Source organism: Trichechus manatus, unplaced genomic scaffold (genome assembly GCF_000243295.1).
Source record: "Trichechus manatus latirostris isolate Lorelei unplaced genomic scaffold, TriManLat1.0 scaffold00015, whole genome shotgun sequence".
NCBI classification, from domain to species: Eukaryota; Metazoa; Chordata; class Mammalia; order Sirenia; family Trichechidae; genus Trichechus; species Trichechus manatus.
This window is the reverse complement of record NW_004443951.1, coordinates 3,761,897-3,776,818: the sequence shown is the minus strand read 5'-3', so window position 1 is coordinate 3,776,818 and position 14,922 is coordinate 3,761,897. Positions and strand designations below refer to the sequence as shown.

Here is a 14,922-nt window from a genome sequence, read left to right as displayed (position 1 = left end):
AAAACGGGACTAATGAGGCATAGCAGTCCAGAGACAAGGACTAGAAGGCAGAAGGGGACAGGAAAGCTGGTGATAGGGAACCCAAGGTTGAGGAAGGACAGTGTTGACATGTAGTGGGGTTGTTAACCATTGTCATAGGGCAACATGTGTACTAACTGTTTAATGAGAAACTATTTTGTTCCGTAAACCTTCGCCTAAAGTGAAAACAGCAACACAACTTTAAGAACGTAATCGATGTCACTGAACTGTGCGTGTAGAAATTTTTGAAATGGTATATCTTTGGCTATGTATATTTTCACCAAAAAAAAAAAAGGTCAAGAAGGGAAAGAGTTGACATGTCGTGGGGTTGTTAAACAATGTCATAGGGCAACATGTGTACTAACTGTTTAATGAGGAACTATTTTGTTCTGTAAACCTTCGCCTAAAGTACAATATTAAAAAAAGAAGAATAAATAAATAAAATGCAAAAAAAAAAAGATTACAGCCTTGGAAACCCTGTGGAGCAGTTCTACTCTTGCCCTATAGGATCTCTATGAGTCGGAATTGACTCAACAGCAATGGATTTTGGCATGCTGGTTATATATTTTTTTAAATACGTAATTATTTTTAAAGATGCTACTATGCTACCTAAAATCATCTTGCACCCTTCTAGTAGTACAAGTCCCCATCTTTGGGACTTGTAGTGGGAAACACTACCCAGTGATTTATGGTTCCCTGAACACACTGTGCTGTTGCATGTCTTTGCCAGTGTTTGCCCCCTCTGCCTGGAATGTCCTTGCCTCTCTGCATCACTCATTTGCTCCTACTTGTCTTCAAGCCTCAGCCTGGGCATCATCACCTCTGACTCCACTGAACTAGGTGCTTCTTCTGTGCTCCCACAAGCCCAGCACATCACTCATCACTCAGGATATCACTGCTCATGTCTGCTGCCTCACTGGATCAAGCTTATTCTGACCAGGGACTATATCCTATTCCACAGCATTGTATCTGGCATAAAGTAGGTGCTCAGGAAGTCATAACAGAGCCAAAATAAAATGAAGCAGCCCAATAGTTGGCATAATAAAAATGTAATCAAAACGTATTTTTTAAGTGCCTTCTCAGTGCCAGGCCATATGCTATGGCACTGTGGATACAAAGATAAATAAGACTCACCTCCTGTCCTCAAGGAGCTTTAGGGAGACAGACAAGTAAACGAGCGCACCCACATGTGATGGATGCCGTGACTGATGCATGTATGAGGTATGTTAAGTGGGGGCACAAAGAAAAGAGCTCTGGGGGTTGGAAAAGTCTTCATAGAAGGCTGAAGCTTGAGCTGTTTTGAAAGCTGAGTGATGGTTCACCGGCTGCATGAGGGTAAGAGATGGGGAGTAGGAGAGAGCATTCCAGAGAAATGGGGCATAGTCAATGCTGAGAGGTCTCCCTGGGGGTGGTGGGTCAAGGGTATAAACAGACACCCTAAGGTACCACAAGTGTGGGCTTCACCACAAGTTTACTGTTCTGTGGTCCATGGCGATGGGTAGAAGCACTTTCTAGACCCTGAGAACCTCAAAGATGGCAAGAATAGTAAGACCCAAGATGAACCTTCCTAAGTATTAAGCACTTACAGTTTGCTAATTTCTATTCCAGGCCACCCACCCTAAGGAATTAGGGTGAGTGAGAGAAGTGTCAGACATGCCCCACCCATGTACTCAGAATACACATAATACAAATATACGCAACACAATTCACATTCATACTTTATATAATTTGCTCAACTAAACAAAAAACAAACCCGTTGTCATCGAGTCAATTCCAACTCATAGCAACCCTATAACCCCAAATATTTGTATTTCTTACTTAGGGAGATTGACTAAAAGCTATGCAGTCTATCCGTTCTTCCAGAGGAATAGATTTTGAACTTTCTATAGCCATAAGGGCATTCTTGCCTTCCATAGGGAAGACCTAGGTTCGATATCTGGCCAATGCATCTCATGCACAGCCACCACCTATCTGCCAGTGGAGGCTTGAGTGTTGCTATGATGTTGAACAGGTTTCAGGGGAACTTCCAGACTAATGTGGACTAAGAAGAAAGGCCAAAAATCGTCTAACGAAAACCCTCTAGATCACAATTGTCCTATCCTCAACGGTTCATGGGAATAGCACAGGCCCAGGCAGTGTTTGTTCCATGATGCATGGCTCCCCCATGAATCGGGGACCGACTTGATGGCAGCTAAAATGAAAACAAGATAGCCATGGAACTCAGTCTCGAAGGTAATCTTACATTGAACTTCAATATATAAAACAAATAAAATCAAAGCTGCTTTTTAAAGCAGGGGTTGGTAGGGCCCCACAGTGGAGCACTGACATACATCGGAGGCACCTGGGCTTCAGCTGAGCACAGTGATCAAGATGCTTTAACCTTGGAAAAATCAGAGCATCACTGAGCTTTTTCAGTTGTTTGAATCACGTTGTTTCATCCCCTCATAAAATTGTTTTTGTTGTAAATTGTGATTTGGTGAGGCAGCATCATTTTACATTAAGAGATATTGTAAGAAACAGGCTAAAATGTTCAGTGTTGTAGTTGTAAAGGTGTTTGATATTAGGGACATTCAGCATACAGCATCTGCTCTACCTTTGCCAATGAAGAACAGTGCTTCTCTGGACTAATGGGTTTCTTTTTATCTTAAGGACACTCTGGATCATGTAACTGATTATGTTTCCCTCCTTGCAATGGTTGGTATGGAAGATTGTTATGGAGTTAATTGTTCTCCCCAAAAATATGTGTTGTAAACCCTAACCCCTATTCCTGTGGCTGTGATCCCATTTGGGAAAGTGGTTTTCTTCGTTATGTTAATCAGATCGTATCAGTGTAGGGTGTATCTTAAACCAATCACTTTTGAGATATAAAAGAGCAGATTAAGCACAGAAGAAAGCAGACACAAGGAGAAGGCTGACACTGTCCGAAGACATGGAGGCAGACCTGTCTACAAGCCCAGGAACTCCAAGGATGGCAGGCTAAAGAAGCTGAGACAAGGATTTTTTTTATCCCAGAGCAGACAGAGAGAGCCTTCCCCTAGAGCCAGTGCCCTGAATTTGGACTTCTAGCCTCTTAAACTGTGAGAAAATAAATTTCTGTTTATTAAAGCCACCCACTCGTGGTGTTTCTGTTATAGCAGCACTAAGAAACTAAGACAAACTTCTAAGTTAAATTTTGGCCTAACTCTTGCAGTTTCCATGAACTTAGGACATATAGCCTAATCTTTCCCCAGCTTCCTCTTATTTTCCTCCCGCCCTTGCTTTGCCATTGCCCTAATTTCCTACTAATTTATTTTTCTCTTGCTGCACTATGATAATTTTTGTAAGACACCTCAAATCTTTTGCAGAAGGAGCTGATAAAAAAAAGAGTTCATAAATTCAAATTTTACTTATACATTCAATATAAAAAATATACACACTTCATAAGCAATTGTCTAAATTTACACGTACAAATTCTATATGTTTATCACACAAATATAAAACAATACACGCAGCGCACATATATACACAGTAACAATCACAACAGCACACCTTTAAGGTCACAAATACAAACAAATACTTGTCCCCTCCATTTCCCTCCACTCCAATGTGCATATGTGGGCACACCCACATGCACACATACATGACGTACACATACCAAGCTGTTCTGCGAGGATCTTGCCCTTCTCAGTGGGGACAACCCTCTCTTCCTCCATGTCACACTTGTTCCCCACCAGGATGACCTGTGCATTGTCCCAAGAGTAAGTCTTGATCTGAGTGGCCCTAAAGACAGATAGAGAGGAGAATGTGTTAATCACACCCTGTGAGGTAAGAAAGGGACCTGTGAAGATTAAAGAAGCTGTTCCCTTTCCTCTGGGCTAGCAAAACCCAAGTTGTTGTTATTAATTGCCATCGACTTGGCTCCAACTCATGGCAACCTTATGTATAACAGAACGAAACATTGCCCAGTCCTGTGCCATCTTCATGAAGATGGCAACACCCAAGTTACTACCAATTAATTCAGCTGAGGACAAACAGACAGATGTCTGCCCCTACTAGTTGTCACAGATGCTGGCTCCCAACTAGCTACGTGGTAAAGTCCAGATCCTTTATATAGGCATTCAAAACCATTTATATCTCTAACTTCATCACCCTTTCTCCCACCTCACAAACCTTCTTACCCATTCCCTGAATGCTCTCCCATGACTTGTGCCTTTGCCTATACTGGGAATCCCTTCCCCACTCCTAACTCATCCTCCAAGGCCCAGCACTGATCCCACAATTCCTTGAGGGGGCCTTCTCAAACTTTCCCAGGTCCACTTATCCTCTCCCTCCTCCTCCATGATTCACAAATCTTTGTTAAGGCCTTAGATCATGACTATTTGTAGAAACCAAAATGTCAGCACTGGTTTCCTGCATGTAGGATGGTTATAAGGCTTTTAAAAATAACTTCTCTTTTCAAATTCTTGAGAATGAGCATGTATTACTTCTATAATTAGAGATAAAATTTTAATAGAGAAAAAAAACAATAGGGTCCTGTGTTATAGAGACATCTTTTTGTGGGAGTGAACTTAACTCTGTCCCCAACTACCCATCAGGTAGAAGCGATTAATTCCTGTGTTGGACCCCTGCACCTTTACCATGGTACCTATTACACTTGGCTGAATTTATCTGTCTCTCCTAGAGGGTAGGGAGAGGCCTATTCTTCTCTAGGATGCCAGTGGCCAACACAGAGCCTAGAGCAGAGAAGGAGTCAGTGGAGGATGAATGAATGAACAAGTGAATGGTTAATCCTGAAGCTGATTTTGAATCTGACCCTATCCTAACACTGACAATCTAAGGCAACCCTAACCTCAACCTGGATCTATGGCAGACCCTGCTCCTAAAGCTGACCCTACCACCAACCTCCTCCCCTAGGGTGAGAATCCATTCCCTCAAAGGATAGAATTCACTCAACCACCATTTGTTGTGAACCTTCCAAGAACCAGATCCTGTGCTGGGCACAGGGGCTTAGATGGCAGGTGGGGGCTAGGCTGGGACCAACTTCCCCAGAGGTAAAAACTCAAAGGACAGGGTTTCGGAGAGATAGAAACTCAGTCTTCAGCCTCAAGGCAGGTAACTGCAACCAACTCTCCATCTCTCCCCATGGTCCTTTTTCTGTCATCTTCCTCCCTTCTCCCATCCCATCCCCTCTCAGCTCCCAGATTAGCAACAAACTCAGGTTATTCTTGGAGAAATCGTCACTGGGTGTTGAAATCACTGTGTTCCTGAGGCAGAATGAACAGGGACTGATGGAAAAAGGGAAGGGGGCCAAGGCCAACAGGGAATGAGCAGTGTGGAGACACTTAAAGAAACAGCTAATCGCCCCGTGGGGGTGAGGTAGGGAGAGAAAAGAAAGAATGGAGAGGAAGAGAAAGGAGAAGGGGCAGAAAAAACACGACTGGAGGGAAGAGAGAATAAGAAGAGGAAAAAGAAGAGGAGTAAAGGGAAGAAGAAGCAAACAGAGAGACAGGAAAGCAGAAAGAAGGAAGGTAGAGGGGAAAAGTAGTTATTAAAAGGGAAGGTGGAAAAAGAGGAAGAAGACGATGACCAAGAGGTAGAAAAGGAAAACACAGACCACCCTGAACGCCAGACACATGGTTGGCACCCTAGACTGTTGGTTAGAACAAGGGAGTACAATGGGCAGCCTGCAAGGTCACTCTCAGCTCAAGGCTCCAAAACACCAACCATGCTTCACATAGTCATGGAAACTGCTCCTTGGGAGAGGAGAAGTCCTCAAAGGGTAGATGTCGGGCAAAGAGAACAAGCTTGGTGCTGGCCAGCACAGCTGCTGTGTGCCTGGCCTGCTCATCCTCTCTGATTCTGAAGAATGGCCACAGCACAGATACTTCACCTTCTCCTACCCTCATCCTTCCCACTGATTAGGGCACTGAGTCCCGACCCCTCCCTCTCATGTGTTCTTCCCCTCACGCTTCCTTCTCCCTGTGAGTAATGCCCCAGGAAGAAGGACGCAAGTTGCTCCAGAGGTTGTACTTCTTGCCTGCTGTGCTGATTTCCACTGCATATTGAAGCTTTTTGAACTCAAACTGTATGTGCCTTGGTCCCCAGCCCAGACTAAGGATAAACTTTATAGGGAAGTGGTATGCGGATTTGCTCTCCACTGTAGCCAGAGTGATCTTCCTAAAGTATTAATCTGAATCTGTCAGTTCCCTGTTCCAATGTCATCGCCTATGGAATAAAATCCAAACTCCTTATCCTGGCACACAAAATCCTTCAGAACCTGTACCCTTTCTCTCATCTCACCTACCTTCTTGCTTTTGCACATCTGTGTTCCTTTCATGGAACATTCTTACCCACTTGCCCCTCTGGCTAACTCCTATTCATCTTACAAAATGCAGCATATGCATCAGCAGCTGCAGGATACTTTTTCTGACTCTCCAAGCTGGGTCAGAGACTCTTCCCCTGGGTTCCCACAGCCCTGGTGCCTCTCTTCGTCACTGCACCTATCACGTTATATTTTTATTGCCTGCTCACTGAACTGTCTTCTCCTCTCATCTATGAACTCCTTGAGGGCAGGAGCCATGTCTGATTGATCTTGGCTTCCCTAGCACACAGCACAGGGCCAAGCACATGTTAGGTTTTCATGAATAGTTTGATGAATGAATGAATGAATCTCATACCAGTCTTGGACAGCATTGAAAGACTCCTCATTGGTGATGTCATACATCAGAATGAAGCCCATGGCCCCACGGTAATAGGCTGTGGTGATTGTCCGGTACCTCTCCTGCCCAGCTGTGTCCTGGGTGGGAAAAGGACAGTTAGTCTCCTAGGAAGTCAGCTTTGGTTCCTAAAAATTCCCAAAATAATTAACTAATAATCTAAGGCACACTTAAGAAGCTCCTATTATGTGTCTTGTGCTTGGTGACTAGAATAAAAAGATTTTAAAACCTCATAGAAATTAATAAGAAAATAATTAAAATCCTAACAGAAAAAACGGGCAAGAGGCATGAACAATTCACAGAAGAAATGTAAATGGATAAATATTATATTAAAAAGTTTTAACTTTACTTTTAATAATAGTTCCCATTATAGGTGATGATGCAGTGAGATGTGCAACCTCACACCTTGCTTGAGGAAGTGGAACTTGGTTCAGCCTTTCTGGAAGTCAATTTGGAAGTAATTACCAAGAGTGTTAAAGATGTCCATACTCTTTGACCCAGAAATTTTCCTTGTAAAAATCTTTCTTAAGAAAATAGAAAATCAGACAAATATCCTTGCACAAAAATGTTTGCTACAGCTTTATCTAAACAGTGAAGAAGTATCATCAACTTATGTATTCAACAATAGGCGAATGGTTAAAAAAAAGTGTAATACATTTAAATAAAATATAAATATACATCAAATGCAATACATTTTATTCATGTAAGAATATTAATGGCACAGGATAATGTTTGTAAGTGTGATATACTATCAGTTTTGTAAATATATATGCAAAGAAGAAAACTGAAAGAAACACATCAAACAGTTAATATTCTTATGAAAGACAAGAGTTACTGGGATTTTTATTCTCTTCATGTGTTTTTATATTCTCCACATAAGCACGTATTGTTGTTGTTGTTAGTTGCTGTCTATTCGATTCCAAGTCATGGCGACCCCATGTGTGCAGAGTAGAACTGCTCCACAGGGTTTTCAAGGCCATGACCTTTTGAAAGCAGTTTGCCAGGCCTATCTTCCGAGGCACCTCTGTGTAGGTTCGAACCGCCAACCTTTCTGCTAGTAGTCAAGTGCTTAACCGTTAGCACCACCCAGGGACTCAAACATGTATTACTCTCATATAAGAAGAAATAAATATTTTACTGAAAAAAATGACTAAGACAATTCTTGATCTCAAGCAGTTCATAGTCTAATTGGAAAGACAAACAGGTAAGCAAGCAAGCAAAGACAAGGCCAACAGTAAAGTGTTGTTAGAGCACATTGGGTGTTTCACAAATGTCCCCACAGTGCTTATGTGAGGGACCGGCCAGTCTTCTCTGTATCATTACAGTGTTAGAATGTATGATGCTTGAGCACATGTAAAACATTTCCTCAAGTATCATCTCATTTAAATTTTGAAATCCCCGTTAGGTAGGTCATTATTATTTACATTTACAGCTGAGAATACAGAAATGCAGAGAGAGTAAGTGACTTTCCCAAGGTCACAAAGCTGGTGACTAAAGTTATGCTTTACAACCAGGACTTCTGTTTTCAAGTCTAATGCACACACCACTGCACCTAAATCAATGAACAATTTATCCACAAGCATTTACTGAACATCATCTTCAGTGATAATAAAAATACTGAGAATAATAATAACAGGCCATTATTTGCATATACATGGTACCTGCTATCCCCAAAGAAACATCCTATAGGGTATATATTGTTACAAATGAGGAAACTGAGGTTCAGAGAGATTGCCCAATAAGTGTCAGAATTGGGATTCAAAATAAGTCTGTCTGACTCTTATACCCATTGTACTATACTGCCTTAACCATGAACTATACTTTGAGTGATATAAAATGGAATGAGTACCATCTCTGCCCTCAGGAAGCCTCAGTAGAGCTGTACAGTTGGCTAAGACACACCCGTGAATTTACAATTAGCAACAGGGGGCAATATATCATCATCGGGAGTTAAGTGGCACAGAAAAAATGTGTCACGCTAGTTCAGGTAAGGTAGAAACATGGAGATTTGGAGGTAGTTAAGAAAGGTATCAGTGAAGAGGTGGTGTATCAGTTGGGATAGGCCAGTTTATACAGTAACAAGCAATCCCCAAAATTCAGCAGCTTAAACAAGGTTTTATTTCTCACTCTTGCTACGTATCCATTAAGGGTTGGCTGGGTACTCTGCTTTTTGTCTTCCTTATTCCAGAATAAAGACTGACAGAGCAGCTACCAGAAGGAAAGAGTGTGTGAGTCATGTGTTGGCTCTTAAAACTTACACTATTCCTATTTCACTGGACAAAGTAAGTCATATGCCCTCACTCAATTTCCAAGGAGCAAGGAAGTGCTATCCTATAATAGACCCAGGAGGAGGATCAGAAATGTGTGGCAGACATCATAATGACTCCCACAGGTAGAGTCTGCACAGAGCCCAGGAACATCAACTGAAGATATACTTATTTGGCAATATAAGGAGGATGAGAGGGGCTTTTCTAAAGAACAGTTTTCCAAGCAGAGAAGTGAAAGAAAGGTATTTTGGCAGAAGAAACAGTTTTTGCCAGTGAGTTATTCCAGAAGCAATTACAGAATGGTGGGAAATGAGAAATGAGTAGGTCACGAAGCTAGAAAGAACTTTGAATGCATGCTATGGAGTTTGGATTTCATCTTCTAGGATCAAAGATTTTGAGACAGGGGATTAACACAATCAGATGTGAGTGGTAGAAAGATCACTCTGGCTGTGATGTGGAGAATGGACTGGAGGGAGAATAGATTGGAAGCAGGGTGGCTGGTTAGGAGATCCTTACAGTGGTTCAGATGAGACCCAATAAGGATGTGAACTGGAGAGGTAGCAATGGGGATGGAGTACAAACAGATTCAAGAAGTGTTTAAGAGATGAAATTATAGGGCATGAAGAGGTGAGAAATCAAAGAAGACAGTTATGCTTCTGGCAGGGCTCAGCTTCTCCACAACGTCAGCAATTCACCTCTGCCCAGACTTGTACAACCTTACTCAGCAAAACAAAACCTGCATTTAACATACCCATCCTTCTTGGAGAGCAAATGAATCACTGTTTCCCATTAGTTAAACATAGCCTTTGGGAGGTCTCACCCTCCAAATCAAACAGCTTATCAGAATATTTCTTCTGATCACATACAACATTCCTCCCTGAGAGTTCTGGCAAATACAATTTTCTCCAGCTTATGAGGGAATAGAGAAATGAATGAATGAATGAATGAGTGAGTGAGGAAGTAAATATCTAACACTGGGAGTCTTAGACATTACGTCAGGCCAATGAGAGAACTATTTACTATCTGCTGTAGCCACAAAAGCTGTGTGTGTGGGGGCACATGTGTGTGTACACATGCACTTGTGTACATATAAGCACCTGACTACAAAACGCTGCAGCAGATTACCATACCATTTGATCCACCTCTCCCATGCCCTTTGCCTCTGCTTCTGGAGCTCCTCAGAGCCAACTCCACATACATGACTTCTCCTACTGATCTTGCAGACTCAGTCCCTTCCTATCCTGTGTTGTTAGTTTGCCACTGAGTTGGCTCCAACTCATGGCGATCTCATGTACAACAAAACAAAACGTTGTTGGTCCTGCACCATCTTCATGATCCTTGGCATGTTTGAGTCCACTGTTGTGGTCATTGTGTACTGCCTTCCAATATAAGGGGCCCATCTTACAACACTATATCGGACAATATTCTGTTGAGTTCCATAGGGTTTTCATTGGCTAATTTTCAGAAGCAGATTGCCAGGCCTTTCTTCCTAGTCTGTCTTAGTTTGGAAGCTTCGCTAAAACCTGTCCACCATGAGTGACCCTGCTGGTATTTGAAATACCAGTGGCATAGCTTCCAGCATCATAGCAACAGACAAGCCACCACAGTACAACAAACTGACGGATGGGTGTTTCATCTCCTGCATAATTTACAATTAAGTCACTCTTCCAGACTTGTAGTCTCAGCTACCAGGTCTCAGCTTTTCTCACTCCTCAGTCCCCCATCTCTGCCTAGAGACTAGTTCTTTGACAAAAGAGTCCTGCTACCCACAGAGAGAACGTTCAAATGATACCCAACTAATTGAAAATCCTATTATGAAATCATAAATGAGCTTGGACAAGGAGTCAGTTTCATCTCTATACTCCCAGTACCTAGCACAGGGCTGTATACACAGTAGGAATTCAATCACCACTTGTTAAATGAAAAGGCTATATAGTCTTGAGGTTAAGAGCATGGTCTCTGGAGTCAGACTACTGGGTGGGAATCCCTGGTCTACCACTTACTAGTTATGTGACTATGGTTTACCAGTTGATATTTGAGTCAACTCCAACTCATGGTAACATCATGCGTGTCACAGTAGAACTGTGCTCCATAAGGGTTTCAATGGCTGGTTTTTCAAAAGTAGATCACCAGGCCTTTCTTCCAAGGTGCATCTGGGTAAACTTGAACTGCCAACCTTTCAGCTAGCAACCCAAGTACGTTAACCATTTCAATACTGGGGACTCCTAGACAGCCTCTCAATGATCCCCCACCTCCTGGTATTCATGTTCTTGTGTAATAACCTCCCCTTCAGTGTGGGCTGGGCCTAGTAATTCATTTATAATAAATATGGTAGAATACATTTCTAACAAATACAGCAAAAATAATGGGATGTCACTTTCTGAGATTAGGTTACGAAAAGCCTTTGGTTTCTGTCATGGGCACCCTCTCTTACCCTCTCATTTGCTTGCTCTGTTGGAAGGCCATTGCAATATTGTAAGCTGCCCTGTGGAGATGCCCATGTGGCAAGGAACTGATATCTCAACAGCCAGTGAGCAACTGAATCCTGCCAACAACCATAGGAGTGAGCTTGGTAGCAGATCCCCTCTGCCCCTGCCCCCTCCCCACTCAGTCAAACCTAGAGATCACGGTAGCCCTGGCCCACACCTTGACAGCAGTCTTGGGAGACACCCTGAGTCAGAGGACCTAGCTAAGCCATGCCTGAATTCCTGACCCACAGAAAATATGAGATAATAAATGCTTATTCTTTTAAGCCTCTAAGTTATGGGGTGTAATTTGTTATGGAGCAACAGATAACTAATACAACGACCTTGAGCAATTTATCTTTTTGAGCCTTAATTTCTTCATCTATAAAATGGGAATAAAGGCAGTATCTGCCTCATAGAGTTGTGAAGACTAAGGGAGTTATTCTATATAAAATGCTTGAAACAGTTCCTGGTCCATAGTAAGCACCATAAAGGGCATCGGCCATTATTTTTTACTTCCAGAGTCAGCACTAGGAAGAAGGCCAGCTCCCCTGGGTCTGTTGAGGGTCTGTTGAGCTGGCCTTGGTCTGACTCCAGATGCAGCCACTCATCAGCTGTGTGTTTGGACAGGTTAGTTATTTCACCTCTCTGAGGCTCAGTTTCCTCACCTCTGGAATAGAAATAATAATGCCGATTTTTTTGCAGAACAGAATTTCAAAATCTCATGGAACCAGACTTTCTGGAGCCATTGAGGCTGGATGAACCCCTGAAACTATTAGCCTGAGCTAATCTTTAAACCTTAAACCAAAAATATTCCCTGAAGTCTTCTTTAAACCAAACAACAACTTAGCTTAATGTCTGCCTTGAGGCTTGTGCTCTTTTAAAGAACTATCTATATGGGATCAAATTGACAACAGCAACTCCAAAGGTTAGATAGGAAGCTTAGGGAGTAATGAGTTTATGTTAATAGGGGAGGAACAACTCAGAAAAGGAGAATTAGAATGGTTGCACAACTTGAAGAATGTAATCAATGTCCCTGAATTGTACATGTAGAAATTGTTAAATTGGTGTATGGTCTGCTGTGTATATTTTCAACAACAAAAATAAATCATCTTTTTTAAAATGCTGATTTTTATAATTAAATAAGAATTTTTTTTTAAATGTCTGGCTCATAATAAACCAAAAAAACCAAACCCATTGCCGTCAAGTCGATTCCAACTCATAGCGACGCTATAGGACAGAGTAGAACTGCCCCATATGGTTTCCGAGGAGTGCCTAGTGGATTTGAACTGGCTCATAATAGGAGCTCAGAAATAGTATTTCTCATTATCATTATTATTCAACTTTTCCTAGCCTTAGTTTCCTCATATGTAAAGTGGTGATAATAACACCTACCTTGAAGAGGTTTGGGGAGGATTAGAGATAACATATGGGTAGAGCCTGGCAGAGTGCCTGGCACATGGTAGGTACTCAGTAAAGTTTATGGTTGCTGCTATTTCTGTAGATATTGTTGTTACTGTTATTTCACTTAGAGAAAAGCAATGTTGAAAACAACAATTCAGCTCTCACTATGGAAAGCAGCCCAGAAAATTGCTTCTGAACCTCCCTCTCTCCCTATCTTTTATTTTTAAAAATCACACTGACAAACATTGATCCTCTCCTGCTGATGAGAGTCAGAAATAGAACTGAAGAGGAGACAGGAAGGAGGAGAGAGAAAGAGGCATGACTCATTGGCCACTTAAAGGAGAAGCCCATGTCATCAAGGGGAATCAATTCATTTCTAAGTGACAGACATCCATTGAGCTCTTCTATGGGCAAAGCGTTACTCAGAGAGTGGACTCCAGAGTAAGCCACTGCCCTGGCCTCCAGCAGCCCTGTGAGGGGGGCAATCAGACACACGGACACCTGCTATGTGCCAGGTCCTTTGATAAGTGTTTTATATATGGGATCTCATTTATTATTTATAGTAACAAAATGAAATTTCTTGCTGAACACTGCTATGTGTTAGGTATGCTAAGCACTTTTCTTATTTTATCTAATTTTCAAAACAGTTTTCTGAAATATTGTTATCTCTATTTACAGATGAGGAAAAGGTCAATAACTTGCCTAAAATCTCACAGCGAGTTCATGGCAGATCGAGATTCAAACCTGTGTCTGTCTGATTCCAAAGCCCAAGCTCTTTCCAGGACTCCCTTGACTCTACATTATTTCTCTTAATTTTTACATGCCTTAATTATTATATCAGCCTGAAGCAGGATGAGCTTGAGTCCTCATTTTATACATAAATTAATGTAGGGTCACAGAGGCTAAATAAATTGCTAGAATCATAAGCTATAAGGCAGTACAGCTGTAATTCAAATCCTGTTTGTTGACGAAAGCCCGTATATTTTCAACACAGCCTAAAGCCCAACCAGACTGTCTATTCTTGGTCCCCCTTTTTTCCTCACCCCCACCCCAGGACAGAACCCAGCCCCCTCTGCAGCCTCCCAGACAGGAGGTCCTCCAACCATGTCTAGAGACTTCCAGTAGCCAACCATCTTACCTGCATCAGAGGGTAAGGCCAGAAATCACCCACAAAACTTAAATGAAATCACATTTAAGTGTCTGGCACACAGGAGGTGCTCAGCCAATATTAGTTACCCGTCTCTGTCTTCCATCCAATCATCAGTCCAACAGAGACCCTTCATTTCTTTCTGGAGTTTCCTCATGATCGCCCACACATACCACACTCATTCATGCTATTCTCTCTTCCACATATGTCCTCTTGCAGCTCCTTCACTTGTCTGGACTATCAGATTGTTGAATTTTAAAGATCAAAGGAGACCTTAGAAGTTATTCAATCCACCCTCTCACTCAAAATAGGAGTTCCTTCTGCAATATACTGCAGTATTGTCGAGTGTTTCCAATGTCGGTTGGGTACCCACCACCTCACAAGGCAATCACTCCCCTGATGGACAGCTCTGATTACCAGAACATTTCTTCCTTCTTGTGAGCTGAAATCTGCATGTGGTAATATCTAGCCATTGATTTAATTCTGTTCTCTGGAGACATAAAGAATAAATCTAATTCTTCACTCATGTCTCAGTCCTCTAAATATTTAAATCCTTATGTTTGTTTTAACTCTTGGAGTTTACAAAGTTTTTTTCTTATTATCTCAAGTAATTCCTAGAGTAACCCTGTGAGAGAAGTACTCATAATGTCCATTCCACAAGAGAGACAACTGAGGCTTGTAGAGGTGAAAGATCGTGAGTTATGAAATGGAGCTTAAATAAAGCCAACTCTTCTGTCTCCAAGGGACCAGTGCTCTTTTCACCAGTGCCTAAAGGGTTTTTCTTCTTTTCATTTTTTTTCTTTCAATCCTTCACTGGGCACCGATTCTGTGCCAAGCTTTGACTAGGTCCTAAAGATAAACAGATGAATAAGTCATGGTACCTGCTTGACGTCTACAGTGTCTAAATCAGAGAAAATAAACGTATT

At 41.9% G+C, this 14,922-nt stretch overlaps 1 protein-coding gene across 1 annotated transcript in view; it reads right to left on the bottom strand.

The window, feature by feature from the left end:
- The window catches only part of RAB3B (RAB3B, member RAS oncogene family), a 61,371-nt gene that overhangs the window by 11,335 nt on the left and 35,114 nt on the right, over positions 1 to 14,922 (bottom strand). The window contains exons 2-3 of the mRNA XM_004371739.2: positions 6,675 to 6,793; positions 3,653 to 3,777 (exon numbers count right to left, since the gene is read on the bottom strand). Of these exons, the coding sequence (XP_004371796.2) occupies positions 3,653 to 3,777; positions 6,675 to 6,793 (244 nt within the window). The remainder of the gene's footprint in view (positions 1 to 3,652; positions 3,778 to 6,674; positions 6,794 to 14,922) is intronic.